The sequence below is a fragment of the Nesoenas mayeri genome (assembly GCF_963082525.1).
Source record: "Nesoenas mayeri genome assembly, contig: SCAFFOLD_203, whole genome shotgun sequence".
Lineage (NCBI taxonomy): Eukaryota > Metazoa > Chordata > Aves > Columbiformes > Columbidae > Nesoenas > Nesoenas mayeri.
The window spans coordinates 1-18,197 of NW_027660000.1; the positions used below are offsets into that span (position 1 = coordinate 1).

General features: G+C 64.0%; 2 protein-coding genes across 3 annotated transcripts; both read left to right on the top strand.

Annotated features, from left to right (window-relative positions):
- Positions 1-949: 949 nt before the first annotated feature.
- On the top strand, positions 950-8,959 carry AP1M2 (adaptor related protein complex 1 subunit mu 2; the record flags this gene model as incomplete). Of its 2 annotated transcripts, none has more annotated exons than XM_080364528.1 (12): positions 950-991; positions 1,220-1,376; positions 1,485-1,552; positions 1,642-1,772; positions 1,842-1,989; positions 3,828-3,960; positions 4,040-4,182; positions 4,867-4,938; positions 5,033-5,191; positions 5,266-5,391; positions 7,782-7,857; positions 8,937-8,959. In XM_080364528.1, 12 exons carry the CDS (start codon positions 950-952, stop codon positions 8,957-8,959), a joined length of 1,278 nt encoding a protein of 425 aa, XP_080220654.1. The 2 variants fall into 2 exon arrangements, with proteins under 2 accessions (XP_080220654.1, XP_080220655.1); XM_080364529.1 differs by having other exon boundaries at positions 3,828-3,954.
- A 639-nt stretch (positions 8,960-9,598) lies between these two features.
- Positions 9,599-17,299, top strand: KRI1 (KRI1 homolog). The gene is given in 15 exon segments (XM_080364527.1): positions 9,599-9,721; positions 9,841-9,914; positions 10,893-10,998; positions 11,082-11,187; positions 11,270-11,327; positions 12,603-12,651; positions 12,972-13,045; positions 13,701-13,816; positions 13,893-13,910; positions 13,912-14,011; positions 14,779-14,799; positions 14,801-14,875; positions 15,429-15,599; positions 16,430-16,514; positions 17,162-17,299. Coding segments are annotated over 15 exon segments (1,242 nt in total). The 5' UTR covers positions 9,599-9,645; the 3' UTR covers positions 17,275-17,299.
- Positions 17,300-18,197: the final 898 nt, after the last annotated feature.

Genomic DNA, 18,197 nt, shown 5'->3' on the forward strand with positions numbered 1-18,197 from the left:
AAGCTTGGGGACCCCAGGTTTTGGGGACCCCCAGGCTTTGGGGACACCCCAGACTTGGGGATCTCCAGGGTTTGGGGACACCCCAGTCTTGGGGACCCCCCACTTTTGGGGACCCAGTGTATGTGACCTCCATTCTTGAGTACCCGTGTGTTTTGTGGACCCCAATTTTGAGGACCCCTGAGCAGCCCTGGGGGGTCCCACAGAACTGGGGGCTTCACTTATATCGATGGGGGGGGGGGGGGGGTCCTCGTGTCCCCTGGGGTGTCAGAACTGTGATCTGGGGGTGCAGGGATCCCCCCAACTCCGGGGTGTCAGAACCGGGATGTGGGGGTGCAGGGACCCCCCCCCCACCCCGGGGTGTCAGAACTGGGATCTGGGGGTGCAGGGATCCCCTCGGGATGGGATGAGGGACCTCGGGACCTTGGGACCCCACCCGAAATGGGTGGAGGGTCGTGGGGCTGCAGGACCCCCCCCATGGTGGGGAGCGGGGGGTGCAGGGACCCCCCCCCACCCTGGGTGTCAGAACCGTGATTTGGGGGTGCAGGGACCCCCTCGGGATGGGATGAGCGACCCCATGACCCCCCCGAGGCGGGTGGAGGGTCTTGGGATGCAGGCCCCCCCATGGTGGGGGGCGGGGGGTGCAGGGACCCCCCCCCTCATGTTCAGGGTGAGGGTCCCACACCCCCCAGGGTCCTCAGAGCCCCCCCCAAAGGGTGCTGTAGGGACCTCCCCCCCAGGTTGAGGGTGCCACCCATTGTGCTGCAGAAAGCGAAGGACCCAGGCGTCCGGGAGCTCCCCCAAGCACACAGTGCGGGGGGGTCCCGGGGCGAGGGGGGGGCGTGTGAGGTGACCCCCCCCCCCAATAATGGGTGTGCGTCCCCTTTAAGGCCCCCACGCCCCTGGGCGCAGCCGCTCACCTGGCGCAGGTGCCGCGGTGGCTGCCGGGGCCATGGCCGCCTCCGCCCTCTTCATCCTGGACCTCAAGGGGAAGGTGAGACCCCCCCCAATTCCCTAACCCCCCCCCACCCACCCCAACCCCCCCCCCACAAGGTGGGGACCCAGGCGTGCTGCGTTGGGGGGGGGGCACCCAACACCTTGAAGGTCACCCAAGGTGACCCACCGGTGACCTTGTGACCCCGAGGGGGTGTTGCGGGTGATTTGGGGTGGGGGGGTCTCCCAAATTTTTGACCCCCCCCCCCACCCCCTTTAATTCTTACAGCCCCTGATCAGCCGTAACTACAAGGGGGACGTGGGTCTGGGGGAGATCGAGCAGTTCCTGGGGCTGCTGGTGCGGCGGGAGGAGGAGGGAGCGCTGGCGCCGCTGCTGCCGCTGGGGCCCGTCCACTTCCTCTGGATCAAACACGCCAACCTCTACCGTATCCGGACCCCCCCCAAACCATAGACCCCCCCCCAAAACCATAGACCCCCCCCCCACAACCATAGACCCCCCCCCGTATCACCCCATTTCCTTAACTCCACCATAGTGGTGGCCACTACCAAGAAGAACGGCAACGCCGCCTTGGTCTACGCCTTCCTCTACAAGGTGGTGGAGGTGAGGTCAAAGCGGGGTTTTGGGGGGGTCCTAAGGGGTTTTGGGGGGGGGGGGACATAATTTAGGAGCTGCTAACCCCCCCCCAAAAGGTTTTCTGTGAGTATTTCAAGGAGCTGGAGGAGGAGAGCATCCGTGATAACTTCGTCATCGTCTACGAGCTGCTGGATGAGCTGATGGACTTTGGGTTCCCCCAAACCACGGACAGCAGGATCCTGCAGGAGTGAGTGGGGTTTTGGGGAGGGGGTCCAAGGCTGTGGGACCCCCCCCTCAACCTCACCCCCCCCAACAGGTACATCACGCAGGAGGGGAGGAAGCTGGAGACAGGCAAGTGGCGCGTCCCCAGCACGGTGACCAACGCGGTGTCCTGGCGCTCCGAGGGTATCAAGTACAAGAAGAACGAGGTGTTCATCGACGTCATCGAGTCCGTCAACCTGCTGGTGAGGGGGGGGGTGGGGGGGATGGGGGGGATGGGGGGGATGGGAGCAGTGGTGGGGTGGGGGTGGTGGTGGGACCAGTGATGGGGATGATGATGGTGGTGGGATCAGTGATGGGGATGATGATGGTGGTGGGATCAGTGATGGGGATGATGATGGTGGTGGGACCAGTGATGGGGATCATGATGGTGGTGGGACCAGTGATGGGGATCATGATGGTGGTGGGACCAGTGATGGGGATGATGATGGTGGTGGGACCAGTGATGGGGATGATGATGGTGGTGGGACCAGTGATGGGGATCATGATGGTGGTGGGATCAGTGATGGGGATGATGATGGTGGTGGGACCAGTGATGGGGATCATGATGGTGGTGGGATCAGTGATGGGGATGATGATGGTGGTGGGACCAGTGATGGGGATGATGATAGGGATGAATATGGTGACGAGGATGAAGATGGGGATGGGAGCAGTGATGGGGATGAGGATGAAGATGGTGATGGGGATGGGGATGAAGATGATGATGGGGACGATGATAGTGGTGGGACCAGTGATGGGGATGAATATGGTGATGAGGATGAAGATGGGGATGGGACCAGTGATGGGGATGGGGATGGGGATGGAGATAAAGATGGTGATGGGGATGAAGATGGGGATGGGGATGATGATGGGGATGGGACCAGTGATGGAGATGAGGATGAAGATGGTGATGGGGTTGGGGATGAAGATGGTGATGGAACAAGTGATGGGGATGGGACAAGTGATGGGGATGGGGGTGATGATGGTGATGATGATGTTGGTGGCGATGATGATGATGGTGATGATGATGTTGATGTTGATTATGATGTTGATGATGATGATGGTGATGATGGTGATGATGTTAATGATGATGTTGATGGTGATGTTGATGGTGATGTTGATGATGATGATGGTGATGGTGATGATGAAGTTGATGTTGATGTTGATGGTGATGATGATGTTGATGGTGATGATGTTGATGATGATGTTGATGATGATGTTGATGATGATGTTGATGGTGATGATGTTGATGATGATGATGATGTTGATGACGATGATGGTGATGATGTTGATGATGATGTTGATGTTGATGATGATGATGATGTTGATGATGATGTTGATGATGTTGATGATGATGATGTTGATGATGATGTTGATGATGTTGATGATGATGACGTTGATGATGATGTTGATGTTGATGATGTTGATGATGATGATGACGACGATGCCGCAGGTGAGCGCCACGGGCAGCGTGCTGCTGAGCGAGGTGGTGGGGATGGGGATGATGTTAATGGTGATGATGTTGATGATGATGTTGATGATGAGGATGTTGATGATGATGATGTTGATGGTGATGATGATGTTGATGATGATGATGACGATGATGATGATGACGATGATGACGCCGATGCCGCAGGTGAGCGCCACGGGCAGCGTGCTGCTGAGCAAGGTGGTGGGGATGGGGATGGGGGTGATGTTGATGATGATGATGATGTTGATATTGATGATGATGATGATGTTGATGTTGATGATGCCGATGCCGCAGGTGAGCGCCACGGGCAGCGTGCTGCTGAGCGAGGTGGTGGGGATGGGGATGGGGGTGATGTTGATGATGATGATGATGTTGATGGTGATGATGATGTTGATGATGATGATGACGATGATGATGATGACGATGATGACGCCGATGCCGCAGGTGAGCGCCACGGGCAGCGTGCTGCTGAGCGAGGTGGTGGGGATGGGGATGGGGGTGATGTTGATGGTGATGATGATGTTGATATTGATGATGATGATGATGTTGATGTTGATGATGCCGATGCCGCAGGTGAGCGCCACGGGCAGCGTGCTGCTGAGCGAGGTGGTGGGCAGCATCAAGCTGAAGGTGTTCCTGTCGGGGATGCCCGAGCTGCGTCTCGGCCTCAACGACCGCGTCCTGTTCGAGCTGACGGGACGTGAGTGTCACCAACGGGCACGGGGTGGGGGGGGACACCCCTCCCTGTCCCCTCACGCCCCCGGTGACATCCCCCCCAACCCCAGGGGGCAGGAACAAGTCGGTGGAGCTGGAGGACGTGAAGTTCCACCAGTGCGTCCGTCTGTCCCGCTTCGACAACGACCGCACCATCTCCTTCATCCCGCCCGACGGCGACTTCGAGCTCATGGCTTACCGCCTGCACACCCCGGTGGGGACACTGGGGACACTGGGGACACTGGGACATGCAGGGGACACTGGGACATGCAGGGGACGTTGGGGACATGCAGGCGATGCTGGGGACACACAGGGGACATTGGGGACATGGCGGTGATGCTGGGAACACTCAAGGGACATTGGGGACACACGGGTGACATTAGGGACACAGTGGTGACACTGGGGACACATTGGTGACATTGGGGACATGGCAGTGACACTGGGGACACATTGGTGACACTGGGGACACGTTGGTGACATTGGGGACACGTTGGTGGCACTGTGGGGGACACGTCGGTGACACTGGGGACACGTCGGTGACACTGGGGACACATTGGTGACACTGGGGACATGCTGGTGACATTGGGGACATGGTAGTGACACTGGGGGGGACACGTTGGTGACATTGGGGACATGGTGGTGACACTGGGGGGGACACGTTGGTGACATTGGGGACACGTCGGTGACACCAGGGACACAATGGTGACATTGGGGACATGTCGGTGACACTGGGGACATGCTGGTGACATTGGAAACACATCAGTGACATTGGGGACACATTAGTGACACTGGGGACATGATGGTGACATTGGGGGGGACATGTTGGTGACACTGGGGACACATCGGTGACACTGGGGACACAATGGTGACATTGGGGACACGTCGGTGACGCCCCCAGGTGAAGCCGCTGATCTGGATCGAGTCGGTCATCGAGAAGTTCTCCCACAGCCGCCTGGAGATCATGGTCAAGGTGACACATGGGGACCCCCCCCACCCCCCCACCATGGGGACCCCCCCCACCCCACCCCACCCCCTCACCCCCCATGTCCCCAACTGTCCCCAAGGCCAAGGGCCAGTTCAAGAAGCAATCGGTGGCCACGGCGGTGGAGATCGCGGTGCCCGTGCCCAGCGACGCCGACTCCCCCAAGTTCAAGAGCAGCGCGGGGGCCGCCCGTTACCTCCCCGAGAAGAACCTGCTCATCTGGAGCATCAAATCCTTCCCGGTGGGTGTCCCCGAGTGTCCCCGGGGGGGTCCCCGAGTGTCCCCGTGTCCCCTGACCCCCCCGGCGTGTGACAGGGGGGGCGGGAGCACGTGCTGCGCGCGCATTTCGGGCTGCCCAGCGTGGACAGGGAGGAGGACGAGGGGCGGCCGCCCATCCGCGTGCGCTTCGAGATCCCCTACTTCACCGTGTCCGGCATCCAGGTGACAACGGGGACAACGGGGACAAGGGGGGACAAGGGGGACAAGGGATGGGACAAGGGATGTGGGGTCATGGGGTGTCCCCTGGGATTTGGGGACAGGGATCCCCTACTTCACCGTGTCCGGCATCCAGGTGACAACGGGGACAATGGGGACAAGGGGGGACAAGGGGGACAAGGGGTGGGACAAGGGATGTGGGGTCATGGGGTGTCCCCTGGGATTTGGGGACAGGGATCCCCTACTTCACCGTGTCCGGCATCCAGGTGACAACGGGGACAATGGGGACAAGGGGGGACAAGGGGGACAAGGGGTGGGACAAGGGATGTGGTGGGATAAGGGCCATAGGGTCATGGGGTGTCCCCTGTGGTTTGGGGAGAAGATGGAGGGGACACATGGGGACAAGGACCGTGGGGTGGTGGCCACTTGTGTTTTGGGGATGGGGTGGTGGGGTCACTTGGGGGACAAGGGCCATGGGGACCTGGGGGTGTCCCCTGTGATTTAGGGACAGGGATCCCCTACTTCACCATGTCCGGCATCCAGGGGACAATGGGGACAACGGGGACAAGGGGGGACAAGGGGGACAAGGGATGGGACAAGGGATGTGGGGTCATGGGGTGTCCCCTGGGATTTGGGGACAGGGATCCCCTACTTCACCGTGTCCGGCATCCAGGTGACAACGGGGACAACGGGGACAAGGGGGGACAAGGGGCACAAGGGGTGGGACAAGGGATGTGGTGGGATAAGGGCCATAGGGTCATGGGGTGTCCCCTGTGGTTTGGGGAGAAGATGGAGGGGACACATGGGGACAAGGACCGTGGGGTGGTGGCCACTTGTGTTTTGGGGATGGGGTGGTGGGGACACTTTGGGGACATGTCCCATGGGGTCCCTGAGGGTGTCCCCTGTGATTTGGGGACAAGATGGAGGGGACACAATGGGGACAAGGACTGTGGGGTCATGGGGTGTCCCCTGTGGTTTGGGGAGAAGATGGAGGGGACACATGGGGACAAGGATCATGGGGACCATAGAGTGGTGGCCACTTGGGTTGTGGGGACAAGGTGGAGGGGACACATTAGGGACAAGGACTGTGGGGTCCTGGGGGTGTCCCCTGTGATTTAGGGACAGGGATCCCCTACTTCACCGTGTCCGGCATCCAGGGGACAATGGGGACAATGGGGACAAGGGGGGACAAGGGGGACAAGGGGTGGGACAAGGGATGTGGTGGGATAAGGGCCATAGGGTCATGGGGTGTCCCCTGTGGTTTGGGGAGAAGATGGAGGGGACACATGGGGACAAGGACCGTGGGGTGGTGGCCACTTGTGCTTTGGGGATGGGGTGGTGGGGTCACTTGGGGGACAAGGGCCATGGGGTCCCTGAGGGTGTCCCCTGTGATTTGGGGACAAGATGGAGGGGACACAATGGGGACAAGGACTGTGGGGTCATGGGGTGTCCCCTGTGGTTTGGGGAGAAGATGGAGGGGACACATGGGGACAAGGATCATGGGGACCATAGAGTGGTGGCCACTTGGGTTGTGGGGACAAGGTGGAGGGGACACATTAGGGACAAGGACTGTGGGGTCCTGGGGGTGTCCCCTGTGATTTAGGGACAGGGATCCCCTACTTCACCGTGTCCGGCATCCAGGGGACAATGGGGACAATGGGGACAAGGGGGGACAAGGGGGACAAGGGGTGGGACAAGGGATGTGGTGGGACAAGGGCCATAGGGTAGAAGATGGAGGGGACACATGGGGACAAGGGTCATGGGGCCATAGAGTGGTGGCCACTTGTGTTGTGGGGACAAGATGGAGGGGACACATGGGGACAAGGGCCATGGGGGTGTCCCCTGTGATTTGGGGGCAAGATGGAGGGGACACACTGGGGATGAGGGCCATGGGGTCCTGGGGGTGTCCCCTATGGTTTGGGGACAAGATGGAGGGGACACATGGGGACAAGGATCATGGGGACCATAGAGTGGTGGCCACTTGTGTTTTGGGGACAAGACGGAGGGGACACATTAGGGACAAAGGCCATGGGGTGGTGACCACTTGTGATTTGGGGACAGGTTGGAGGGGACACACTGGGGACGAGGACCATGGGGCCCATAGAGTGGTGGCCACTTGTGTTTTGGGGATGGGGTGGAGGGGACACTTTGGGGACAAGGGCCATGGGGACCTGGGGGTGTCCCCTGTGATTTAGGGACAGGGATCCCCTTCTTCACCGTGTCCGGCATCCAGGTGACAATGGGGACAACGGGGACAAGGGGGACAAGGGGGACAAGGGGTGGGACAAGGGATGTGGGGTCATGGGGTGTCCCCTGGGATTTGGGGACAGGGTGGAGGGGACACTTTGGGGTGTTTGGGGTGCCCGGGGGGGTCCATCCCCGTTTCCCCCCCCCAGGTGCGGTACATGAAGATCATCGAGAAGAGCGGGTACCAGGCGCTGCCCTGGGTGCGCTACATCACCCAGAGCGGGGGTGAGTGTGGGACCCCGGGACCCCCCCCAGAACCCCCCCAGGACCCCCCGGGACCCCCCAGAACACCCCCAGGACCCCCCAGGACCCCCAGAACCCCCAGGACCCCCAGGACCCCCCGGGACCCTCAGAATCCCCCAGGACCCCCCAGGACCTCCAGAACCCCCAAAACCCCCCAGGACCCTCCGGGATCCCCAGAACCCCCCTAGGACCCCCACAACCTCCCGGGACCCCCAAAACCCCCCAGGACCCCCCGGTATCCCCAGAACCCCCCTCAGGACCCCCACGACCTCCCGGGACCCCCAGGACCCCCCAGGACCCCCAGAACCTCCCGGGACTCCCAGAACCCCCCCAGGACCTCCACGACCCCCCGGGACCCCCCAGGACCCCCAGAATCCCCCCAGGACCCCCCGGGACCCCCCAAAACCCTCCATGACCCCCCGGGACCCCCAGAACCCCCCGGGACCCCCAGAACCCCCCCAGGACCTCCAGGACCCCCAAAAATCCCCAGGACCCCCCAAGACCCCCGGGACCTCCAGGACCCCCAAAACCCCCCAGGACCCCCCGGGACCCCCAGGACCCCCCGGGAACCCCAGGACCCCCCGGGACCCCCTGAGACCCTCAGAACCTCCCCAGGACTCCCTGGGACGCCCAGAATCCCCCAGGACCCCCCAGGACCTCAAAACCCCCCAAACCCCCCGGGATCCCTAGAACCCCCCAGGACCCCCCGGGACCCCCAGAACCCCCCCAGGACCCTCAGGACCCCCAAAACCCCCCAGGACCCTCCGGGACCCCCAGAACCCCCCCAGGACCCTCAGGACCCCCAAAACCCCCCAGGACCCTCCGGGACCCCCAGAACCCCCCCAGGACCCTCAGGACCCCCAAAACCCCCCAGGACCCCCAGAACCCCCCCAGGACGTCCAGAACCCCCAAAACCCCCCAGGACCTCCAAAACCCCCTAGGACCCCCCACGACCCCCCGGGACCCCCAGGACCCCTAAAACCCCCCAGGACCCCCAAAACCCCCCAGAACCCCCCGGGACCCCCATCCCGGCCCCCCCCTCACTCCTCTCCCTCTTGTAGATTACCAGCTCCGCACCAGCTAGGGGGCGCACCCCGGACCCCCCCGGATCCCCGGATCCCCCCCCCCAGATTTCGGGGTCCCCCCCTCCACCCCCTCTCCTGTTGTTATAAAGATTCAGCCGAGACCAGCGGCCCCTGGATCTGTTGTGGGGGGGTATGGAGAGTAGAGGGGGGGCTGGGGAAGGAGATGGGGGCGCTCTGGGGATCCCGGGGAGCGCGGGGGGGGGGATTTGGGGGCGCGGTGAGAGCGGGTGGGCCCCACCGCAGTGCCGTTTCCCTTTTAAGAGCGGGGAGTGGGCGGGGCCATTGGGGAGCGGCGGTGGGGCGGGGGCAGTGGGAGCGCGGTGGGCGTGGCCAGGGGGAGCGCGGTGGGCGTGGCCATGGGAAGCGCGGTGGGCGTGGCCATGGGTGGCGGGGGGCGTGGCCATCGGCAGCGCGGTGGGCGGGGCCATCGGGGAGGGGGCGCGGCCATAGGGAGCGCTGTGGGCGTGGCCATGGGGAGCGGGGGGGGCGCGGCCATCGGGAGCGCGGTGGGCGTGGTCATCGAGAGCGGAGTGGGCGTGGTCATCGGGAGCGCGGTGGGCGTGGCCATTGGAGAGCAGGGGGGCGCGGCCATCGGGAGCGCGGTGGGCGTGGTCATCGAGAGCGGAGTGGGCGTGGCCATCGCTACGTGCTGACGGCAGCGGAAGTGACGTCGGCGGCGGGCGCGATGGCGGAGCTGCGGGTGAACGCGGCGTTCGCGGAGCGGTACGGGCGGTACCGGCGGCGCGAGGAGCTGCAGCGACGTGAGCGGGGGCGGGGCCTCGGGGGGGCGGCCCGGGGGGTAACGGGGACCGGGGAGGGGTTTTCCCGCCTCTTCCCCCCGCCCCGCTTTCCGGTGGCGGTGGGTGAGGGGTCCCCGCAGTGCAGGACCGGTACGGGGACACCGGGGACACCGGGGACTCCAGCTCCGAGTCCGAGTCCAGCGGCGACGATGTGGTGAGTGAGGGGGGGTGTCGCCTTCCCGAACTCCTGGGTCCCTCCCGTCCCGAACTCCTGGGTCCCTCCCGAACTCCTGGGTCCCCCCCTCCCCCTGGCACTCCTGGGTCCTCCCCCTCCCCCCGGCACTCCTCGGTTCCCCCCCTCCCCCCGGCACTCCTGGGTCCCCCCCCCGCTTCCCCCGGCACTCCTGGGTCCCCCCCTCCCCTTCCCCCGGCACTCCTGGGTTCCCCCCCCCCCCACCCCGCACTCCTGGGTCCCCCCCCCCCCCTCCCCCCGGCACTCCTGGGTCCCCCCCCCCCCTCCCCCCGGCACTCCTGGGTCCCCCCCCCCCTTCCCCCGGCACTCCTGGGTCCCCCCCCCCCCCTTCCCCCGGCACTCCTGGGTCCCCCTCCCCCCTTCCCCCGGCACTCCTGGGTCCCCCCCCCCCCCTCCCCCCGGCACTCCTGGGTCCCCCCCCTCCCCCCGGCACTCCTGGGTCCCCCCCCTCCCCCCGGCACTCCTGGGTCCCCCCCTCCTACACCGCACTCCTGGGTCCCCCCCCCCTCCACACTCCTGGGTCCCCCCCCCCTCCACACTCCTGGGTCGTCCCCCCCCTCCACACTCCTAGGATCCCTCCCCCGGATGCCTGGGTCCCCTCTCCCACTCCTGGGATCCCCCGGATGCCTGGGTGTCCCCCCCCCCACCACCACACACCTGGGTCCCCCCCCTTCCCCCGCACACCTGGGTCCCCCCCCTTCCCCTGCACACCTGGGTCCCCCCCCTTCCCCTGCACACCTGGGTTCCCCCCCCCCCCTCCCCGCACACCTGGGTCCCCCCCACTCCGCACTCCTGGGTCCCCCTGCCCGCACTCCTGGGTCCCCTCCCGGACGCCTGGGTGTCCCCCCCCTCCGGACTCCTGGGTCCGCCCCCTCCGGACTCCTGGGTCCCCCCCCCCGGACGCCTGGGTCCCCCCCCGGACGCCTGGGTCCCCCCTAGCCGCAGGACCCCCGCCTGGAGCGGGATTTCTACCGCACGCTGGCGCTGCTCAAGAGCCGCGACCCCCGCATCTACCAACCCGACGCCACCTTCTACAGCCAACTAGGTACCCAAAGCGGGGGCCCCAAAACCCCTGGGGGGGGTCCCCAAATTCAGGGGGATCCCCACAACCCCCCCCCCGCCCCACAGACTCATCAGAGAGCGAGGAGGAGGAGGAGGAGGAGGATGAAGAGCGCCCGGCCAAGCCCATGTACCTGAAGGACTATGAGAGGAAAGTGGTGCTGGAGAAGGAGGGGTGAGGATTTTGGGGGGTGGGTGTCACATTTTGGGGGGGGGCACATTTTTGGGGGGCTCTGACCCTCCCGCCTTCCCCCCAGTAAATACGTGGATGAGGAAGATGAGGAGGATGAGGAGGCGGCGGCCGAGCGGAGGAAGGTGGGTCTGGGGAGGGGGGGTTGTGTGGGACCCCCCCCAAATCCCTCTGACCCCCCCAGATCTCTGTGTCCCTCCCCAAATCCTTGTTCCCCAATCTGACACCCCCAGATCTCTGTGCTGTCTCAATCCCCCCAAAATCTGTACCCCCCCCAAAATATCTCTGTCCCCCCCAAATCTGCACCCCCAAATGTCTCTGACCCCCCCCAGATCTCCATCCCCTCCCAGTCCCCCTAATCTGCCCCCCCAAAATGCTCTGAGCCCCAAAATCTCTGTCCCCCCCAAATCCTTGTCCCCCCCAATCTCTGACACCCCCAGATCTCTGTTCCCTCTGTCCCCCCAAATCCATCTGACCCCCTAGGTCTCCATCCCCCCCAAATCTGCCCCCCCGAAATGCTCTGAGCCCAAAATCTCTGTGTCCCCCCCAAATCTGCCCCCCTGGTCCTTCTGCCCCCCCAAACCTCTATGTCCCCCCCAAGTCCTTGTTCCCCCCCAATCTCTGACACCCCCAGATCTCTGTCCCCTCTGTCCCCCCAAATCCTTCTGACCCCCCAGATCTCCAACCCCCCAAATCTGCCCCCCCAAAATGTCTCTGACCCCCCAGATCTCCATCCCCCTCCAATCCCCCTAAATCTGCCCCCCCAAAATGCTCTGAGCCCCAAAATCTCTATGTCCCCCCCCAAATCTGCTCTTCTGATCCTTTAGTCCCCCCCAAATCTCTGTCCCCCCCCAGTCTCTGACACCCCCAGATCTCTGTCCCCTCCCAGTCCCCCCAAATCCCTCTGTCTCCTCCAAATCCTTCTGACCTCCCAGATCCTCCAACCCCCCCCAAATCTGCCCCCCCCAAATGTCTCTGACCCCCCAGATCTCCATCCCTCCCAATCCCCCCAAATCTGTCCCCCAAAATGCTCTGGGCCCCAAAATCTCTATGTCCCCCTTAAATCTGCCCACCCAACCCCTGTGTCCCCCCCGAATCCTTGTCCCCCCCAATCTCTGACACCCCCAGATCTCTGTCCCCTCCCAGTCCCCCCAAATCCCTCTGTCCCCCCAAATCCATCTGACCCCCAGATCTCCAACCCCCCCAAGTCTGCCCCCCCCAAATGTCTCTGCCCCCAAATCCCTCTGACCCCTAGATCTCCATCCCCCCCAAATCTACCCTAAAAATCTCTATCCCCCCCAAATCTTTATCCCCCCCAAATCTGCCCCCCCCAAACCCCTCTGCCCCCCCCCAATCCCCCTGCCCCCCCAATTTCTCTGACCCCCCCCATTTCTCCGCAGCGAGCGGCGTCCCGGAGCTACGCGGAGGAGCAGCGGGAGCTGAAGAGAGGTGGGGGGGGGACACACATTTTGGGGGGGCTGGGACTCTTTGGGGGGGGTTAATACTTTGAGGGGGGTCCCCCAGATTGGGGGGTAACTGGGTGTGTGTCCCCCCAGTTTTCGAGCCTTCGTGGCCGATAGTGACGATGAGGAGGAGCCCGGGGGGGGTCGGCGCTGCTGCGGCCCGCGGAACCGCACGGAGGAGGAGAAGGTGAGGGGGGCAGGTTGGGGGTCCGGGGGGGGGTTTTGGGGTGCGGGAGGGGGTTCAATGGGGGGGTTTTGGGGTGCATGGGGGTCCGGGGGTGTCAGAGTGTGTGTGTGTCCCCCCAGGAGCGGGAGGAGGAGGAGTACGTGCGATGGCTCAAGGCCAGGGGGGGCCCCCCCCGGAGCCGCTGCAGGACCTGGTGAGTTCGGGCACCCCCCGTTGTCACTGTGTCCCCGTTGTCACTGTGTCCCTGTTTGTCACTGTGTCGCTATCCCCCATGTCCCCCCTGTGACCCCCCCCGTGTCCCTGGTGTCCCCCCAGTGTCACCCCCAGGTCCCCCATGTCCCCAAAGTCCCTTGTATCCCCTCATGTCCCCAACATCCCCTCATGTCCCCAACATCCCCCCATGTCCCCAACATCCCCTCATGTCCCCAACATCCCCACCATGTCCCAAATGTCCCCGATGTCCCTATGTCCCCAGGTCTCCGATGTCCCCCCCAGATCTCCCATGTCCCCCAAGTCCCCGATGTCCCCCTAAAGTCCCTTGTGTCCCCAAAGTCCCTGATGTCCCTCAGGTCCATGTCCCCAGCATCCCCTCAGGTCCCCAATGTCCTCCGTGTCCCCCATGTCTCCAATGTCCCACTCAGTGTCCCCGATGTCCCCAGGTCCCCGATGTCCCCGCCATGTGTCCCCAGGTCTCCCATGTCCCCCATGTCCTCTGTGTCCCCAAAGTCCCTGATGTCCCGAATGTCCCCCGTGTCCCCCAGCATCCCCCCCATGTCCCCCAATGTCCCCCCGTGCCCCCAATGTCCCCAACATCCCCCCCACATCCCAAATGTCCCCGATGTCCCCAGGTCCCCCTGCAGCAGTTCTGGTCCAACCCGGCTCTGGACCCGGGCGAGCGCTTCCTGCGCGATTACGTCCTGAACCAGCGCTACCGGCACCAGGACGAGTCCGACGACAACCAGGGGTGAGCGGGGACCCCCCAGCCCCCCAAAACCCCCCCATGTACCCCCCCTGACCCCCCCATTTTACCCCCCCAACAGCGCGTCCCCGCCCCCACTTGGGCTCCGACTCCTCGGATGAGGGGGAACTTTTCCTGGCCAAGCAGGAGGATTTCGAGCGACGCTACAATTTCCGCTTCGAGGAGCCCGATGCTGAGCAGGTGGGGGCAAAATTGGGGGGGGGACACAATTTAGGGTGTGGGGGGGTCAGAATTTGGGGCTGACGTGGGATATTTTGGGGAGGAATCAACAGAAACGCTCAGTCCCGGGTTCCTGCTCGTTGACCGCCGTTTCTCTGCCCCTTTTGCATGTGGAACAATTTGGGGTGGGGGGGGTGAGAATTTGGGGTGGGGGGGGTTAGAATTCGAGGTGGGGGGGTTAGAATGTGTGGGGGGTGTAGAATTTGGGGTGCAGGATGTGGAATTTGGGGCTAACACAGGGTTGAATTAATCCCTTATTCCTCCTCATTAACCCTTATTTCCCTCCCCACTTTACACGTTGCACAATTTGGGGGCGGGGGGGGGGTTAGAATTTGGGGGGGGAGGTGTTAGAATTTGGGGGGGTGTGAATTTGGGGTGCAGGATGTGGAATTTGGGGCTAACGCGGGATTTTGGGGGTCAAATTACTCCCCGATTCCTCCTCATTAACCCCTCGTTTCCCTCCCTCCTTTGCACAATTTGGGGTGTGTGGGGGTTGGAATTTGGGGGGGGGTGAATTTGGGGTGCAGGAGGTGGAATTTGGGGCTAACGCGGATTTTGGGGGTCAAATTACTCCCCGATTCCTCCTCATTAACCCCTCGTTTCCCTCCCTCCTTTGCACAATTTGGGGTGGGGGGGGCTCAGAATTTGTGGTGCGGGGGGCAGAGTTTTCTTGGGGGGGTTAATCCGGGGGGGGTGCAGGACGTGGGGCGCTGACCCAACCCCCCCAGGTGCAGACGTACCCGCGGATTCATCCCCAGCTCCGTGCGGCGCCGCGACGAGCGGAGGAAGGAGAAACGGGAGCAGATTCGGGAGAGGAAGAGGAAGGTGAGGGGGGCGGTCACGGAGCCATGGAGTGCTGGAGCCATAGAGTGCTGGAGCCATAGAGGGTCAGGGATTAGAAGGGACCGACCTCGTTATAGAGCCATAGGGTCGTGGAGCCAGCCATAGGGTCGTGGAGCCAGCCATAGGGTCATGGAGCCAACCATAGGGTCGTGGAGCCAGCCATAGAGTCGTAGAGCCATAGAATGTCAGGGATTGGAAGGGACTGACCTCGTTATAGAGCCATAGGGTCGTGGAGCCAGCCATAGGGTCGTGGAGCCAACCATAGAGTTGTGGAGCCAGCCATAGAGTCTTAGAGCCATAGAATGTCAGAGATTGGAAGGGACCGAGCTTCCAGGGTCATAGAGTTCCCGGGTCATAGAGTTCCGGGATCATAGAGTTCCAGGGTCATAGAGTTCCCGGGTCATAGAGTTCCCGGGTCATAGAATGTCAGGGATTGGGACCTTATAGAATCATAGTTATAGAATTAAAGTCCCCCCTCAGTCTCGTCTCCTCCGGCCCCAGCTCTTTGTCCCCGTGTCTGTCTGTCCGTCCGCAGGAGAAAGCCGCGCGGCGGGAGGAGCTGAAGCAGCTCAAGAACCTGAAGCGGGAGGAGGTGGCCGCGCGGCTGCGGCGGCTCCGCGAGGCCACCGGCAACGGCGCCGTCGGCTTCACCGCGGCCGCGCTGGACGGAGACTTCGACCCCGCCGAGCACGACCGCCTCATGGCTGTGGGTGTCCCCACGGTGTCCCCACGGTGTCCCCACAGTGTCCCCAGTGTCCCTGTGGTATCCCCACGGTGTCCCTTTGGTATCCCCAATGTCCCCACGGTATCCCCTCAGTGTCCCCCGTGGTGTCCTCAGTGTCCCCACAGTGTCCCAAGTATCCCCATGGTGTCCCCACGGTGTCCCCCATGTCCATGTGGTATCCCCACAGTGTCCCCGATGTCCCTGTGGTATCCCCACGGTGTCCCTGTGGTATCCCCAATGTCCCCGTGGTATCCCCACAGTGTCCCCACTGTGTCCCCACTGTGTCCCTAATGTTCCTATGGTGTCCCCAGTATCCCCATGGTGTCCCCACGGTGTCCCCAGTATCCCCATGGTGTCCCCACAGTGTCCTTGTGGTATCCCCAATGTCCCCACGGTGTCCCCACAGTGTCCCCACAGTGTCCCCACAGTGTTCTCATGTCCCCACGGTGTCCCCAATGTTCCCACAGTTGTTCTCATGTCCCCAGTATCCCTGTGGTGTCCCCAGTGTCCCCACGGTGTTCCTAATGTTCCTATGGTATCCTCACAGTGTTCCCCACGGTGTCCCAGATGTCCCCACGGTGTCCCCAGTGTTCTTGTGGTGTCCCCACAGTGTCCCCACAGTGTCCCCACGTGTCCCAGATGTCCCCACGGTGTCCCCATATTGTCCCCATAGTGTCCCCGATGTCCCCAGAGTCCCCACAGTGTCCCCATGGTGTCCTAAATATCCTCACGGTGTCCCCAGTATCCCTGTGGTGCCCACATGGTGTCCCCAATGTCCCGACGGTGTCCCCAATGTCCCCCGGTGTCCCCAGGAGTGCTTCGGTGACGATTACTACGGCTGTGGGGAGGAGGAGAAGCCGCAGTTCGAGGAGGAGGAGGAGGAGGAAGAGCTGGAGGGTGAGTGGGGAACGTCCCTGTCTCCCCATTGTCCCTGTGTCCCCATTGTCCCTGTGTCCCCATTGTCCCTGTGTGTCCCCATTATGTGTCCCCCCATCGTCCCTGTGTGTCCCCTCATTGTCCCTGTGACCCCATTGTCCCTATCCCCTCCATTGTCCCTCTGTGTCCCCATCATCCCTGTGACCCCTTATTGTCCCTTTGTCCTCATTGTGCCTTTGTGTCCCCATCATTTGTGTCCCCCCATTGTCCCTATGTCCCCCCATCGTCCCTGTGTCCCCATTATTCCTGTGTGTGTCCCCCACATCGTCCCTGTGTCCCCATCATTTGTGTCCCCCCTGTTGTCCCTGTGTCCTCCCATTGTCCCTGTGTCCCCATCATTTGTGTCCCCTCATTGTCCCTGTGTCCTCCCATTGTCCCTGTGTCCCCATCATTTGTGTCCCCCCATTGTCCCTGTGTCCCCCGCATCATCCCTGTGTGTCCCCCCGTTGTCCCTGTGTCCCCATCATTTGTGTCCCCCCCATTGTCCCTGTGTCCCCATCATTTGTTTCCCCCCCATTGTCCCTGTGTCCCCCCGCATCGTCCCTGTGCCCCCATCATCCCCACCGTCCCCCTTGTCCCCAAAATAACATCCCTGTGTGCCCCCCCAGACGACTGGAACTGGGACACGTGGCCGGGCCGGGCGGAGCCAGGGGGGGGCGAGCGGGAGCCCCACTGCGAGGACCCCGAACTTTGTGGTACGTGGGTGACCCCCCCGGGGTGACACAACGGGGGTGGGGGGGTCGCCCCCCACCTCCTGACCCCCTCCCTGCCACCTCCTGCCCCTCCCACCTGCCCCCCCCCCGACACTTCCTGCCCCCCCCGCCACCTCCTACCCCTCCCCCCACCTGCCCCTCCCCGCCACTTCCTGCCACCCCCCCTGCCACCTCCTGCCCCTCCCACCTGCCCCTCCCCGCCACTTCCTGCCACCCCCCTGCCACCTCCTGCCCCTCCCACCTGCCCCTCCCCGCCACTTCCTGCCACCCCCCTGCCACCTCCTGCCCCTCCCACCTGCCCCTCCCCGCCACTTCCTGCCACCCCCCCCTGCCACCTCCTGCCCCTCCACCTGCCCCCCCGCCACTTCCTGCCACCCCCCCCGCCACCTCCTGCCCCTCCCACCTGACCCCCGCCTCTTGGCTCCGCCCCCCCGCCTCTTGGCTCCGCCCCCCGCCTCTTGGCTCCGCCCCCCCGCCTCTGCTCCGCCCCCCCCGCCTCTTGGCTCCGCCCCCCCGCCTCTTGGCTCCGCCCCCCCGCCTCTTGGCTCCGCCCCCCCGCCTCTGGCTCCGCCCCCCCGCCTCTTGGCTCCGCCCCCCCGCCTCTTGGCTCCGCCCCCCCGCCTCTTGGCTCCGCCCCCCCGCCTCTTGCTCCGCCCCCCCGCCTCTTGGCTCCGCCCCCCGCCGCCTCTTGGCTCCGCCCCCCCCGCCGCCTCTTGGCTCCGCCCCCCCCGCCGCCTCTTGGCTCCGCCCCCCCGCCGCCTCTTGGCTCCGCCCCCCGCCGCCTCTTGGCTCCGCCCCCCCCGCCGCCTCTTGGCTCCGCCCCCCCGCCGCCTCTTGGCTCCGCCCCCCCGCCGCCTCTTGGCTCCGCCCCCCCGCCGCCGCTCTTGGCGTCCGCCCCCCCCGCCGCCTCTTGGCTCCGCCCCCCCCGCCT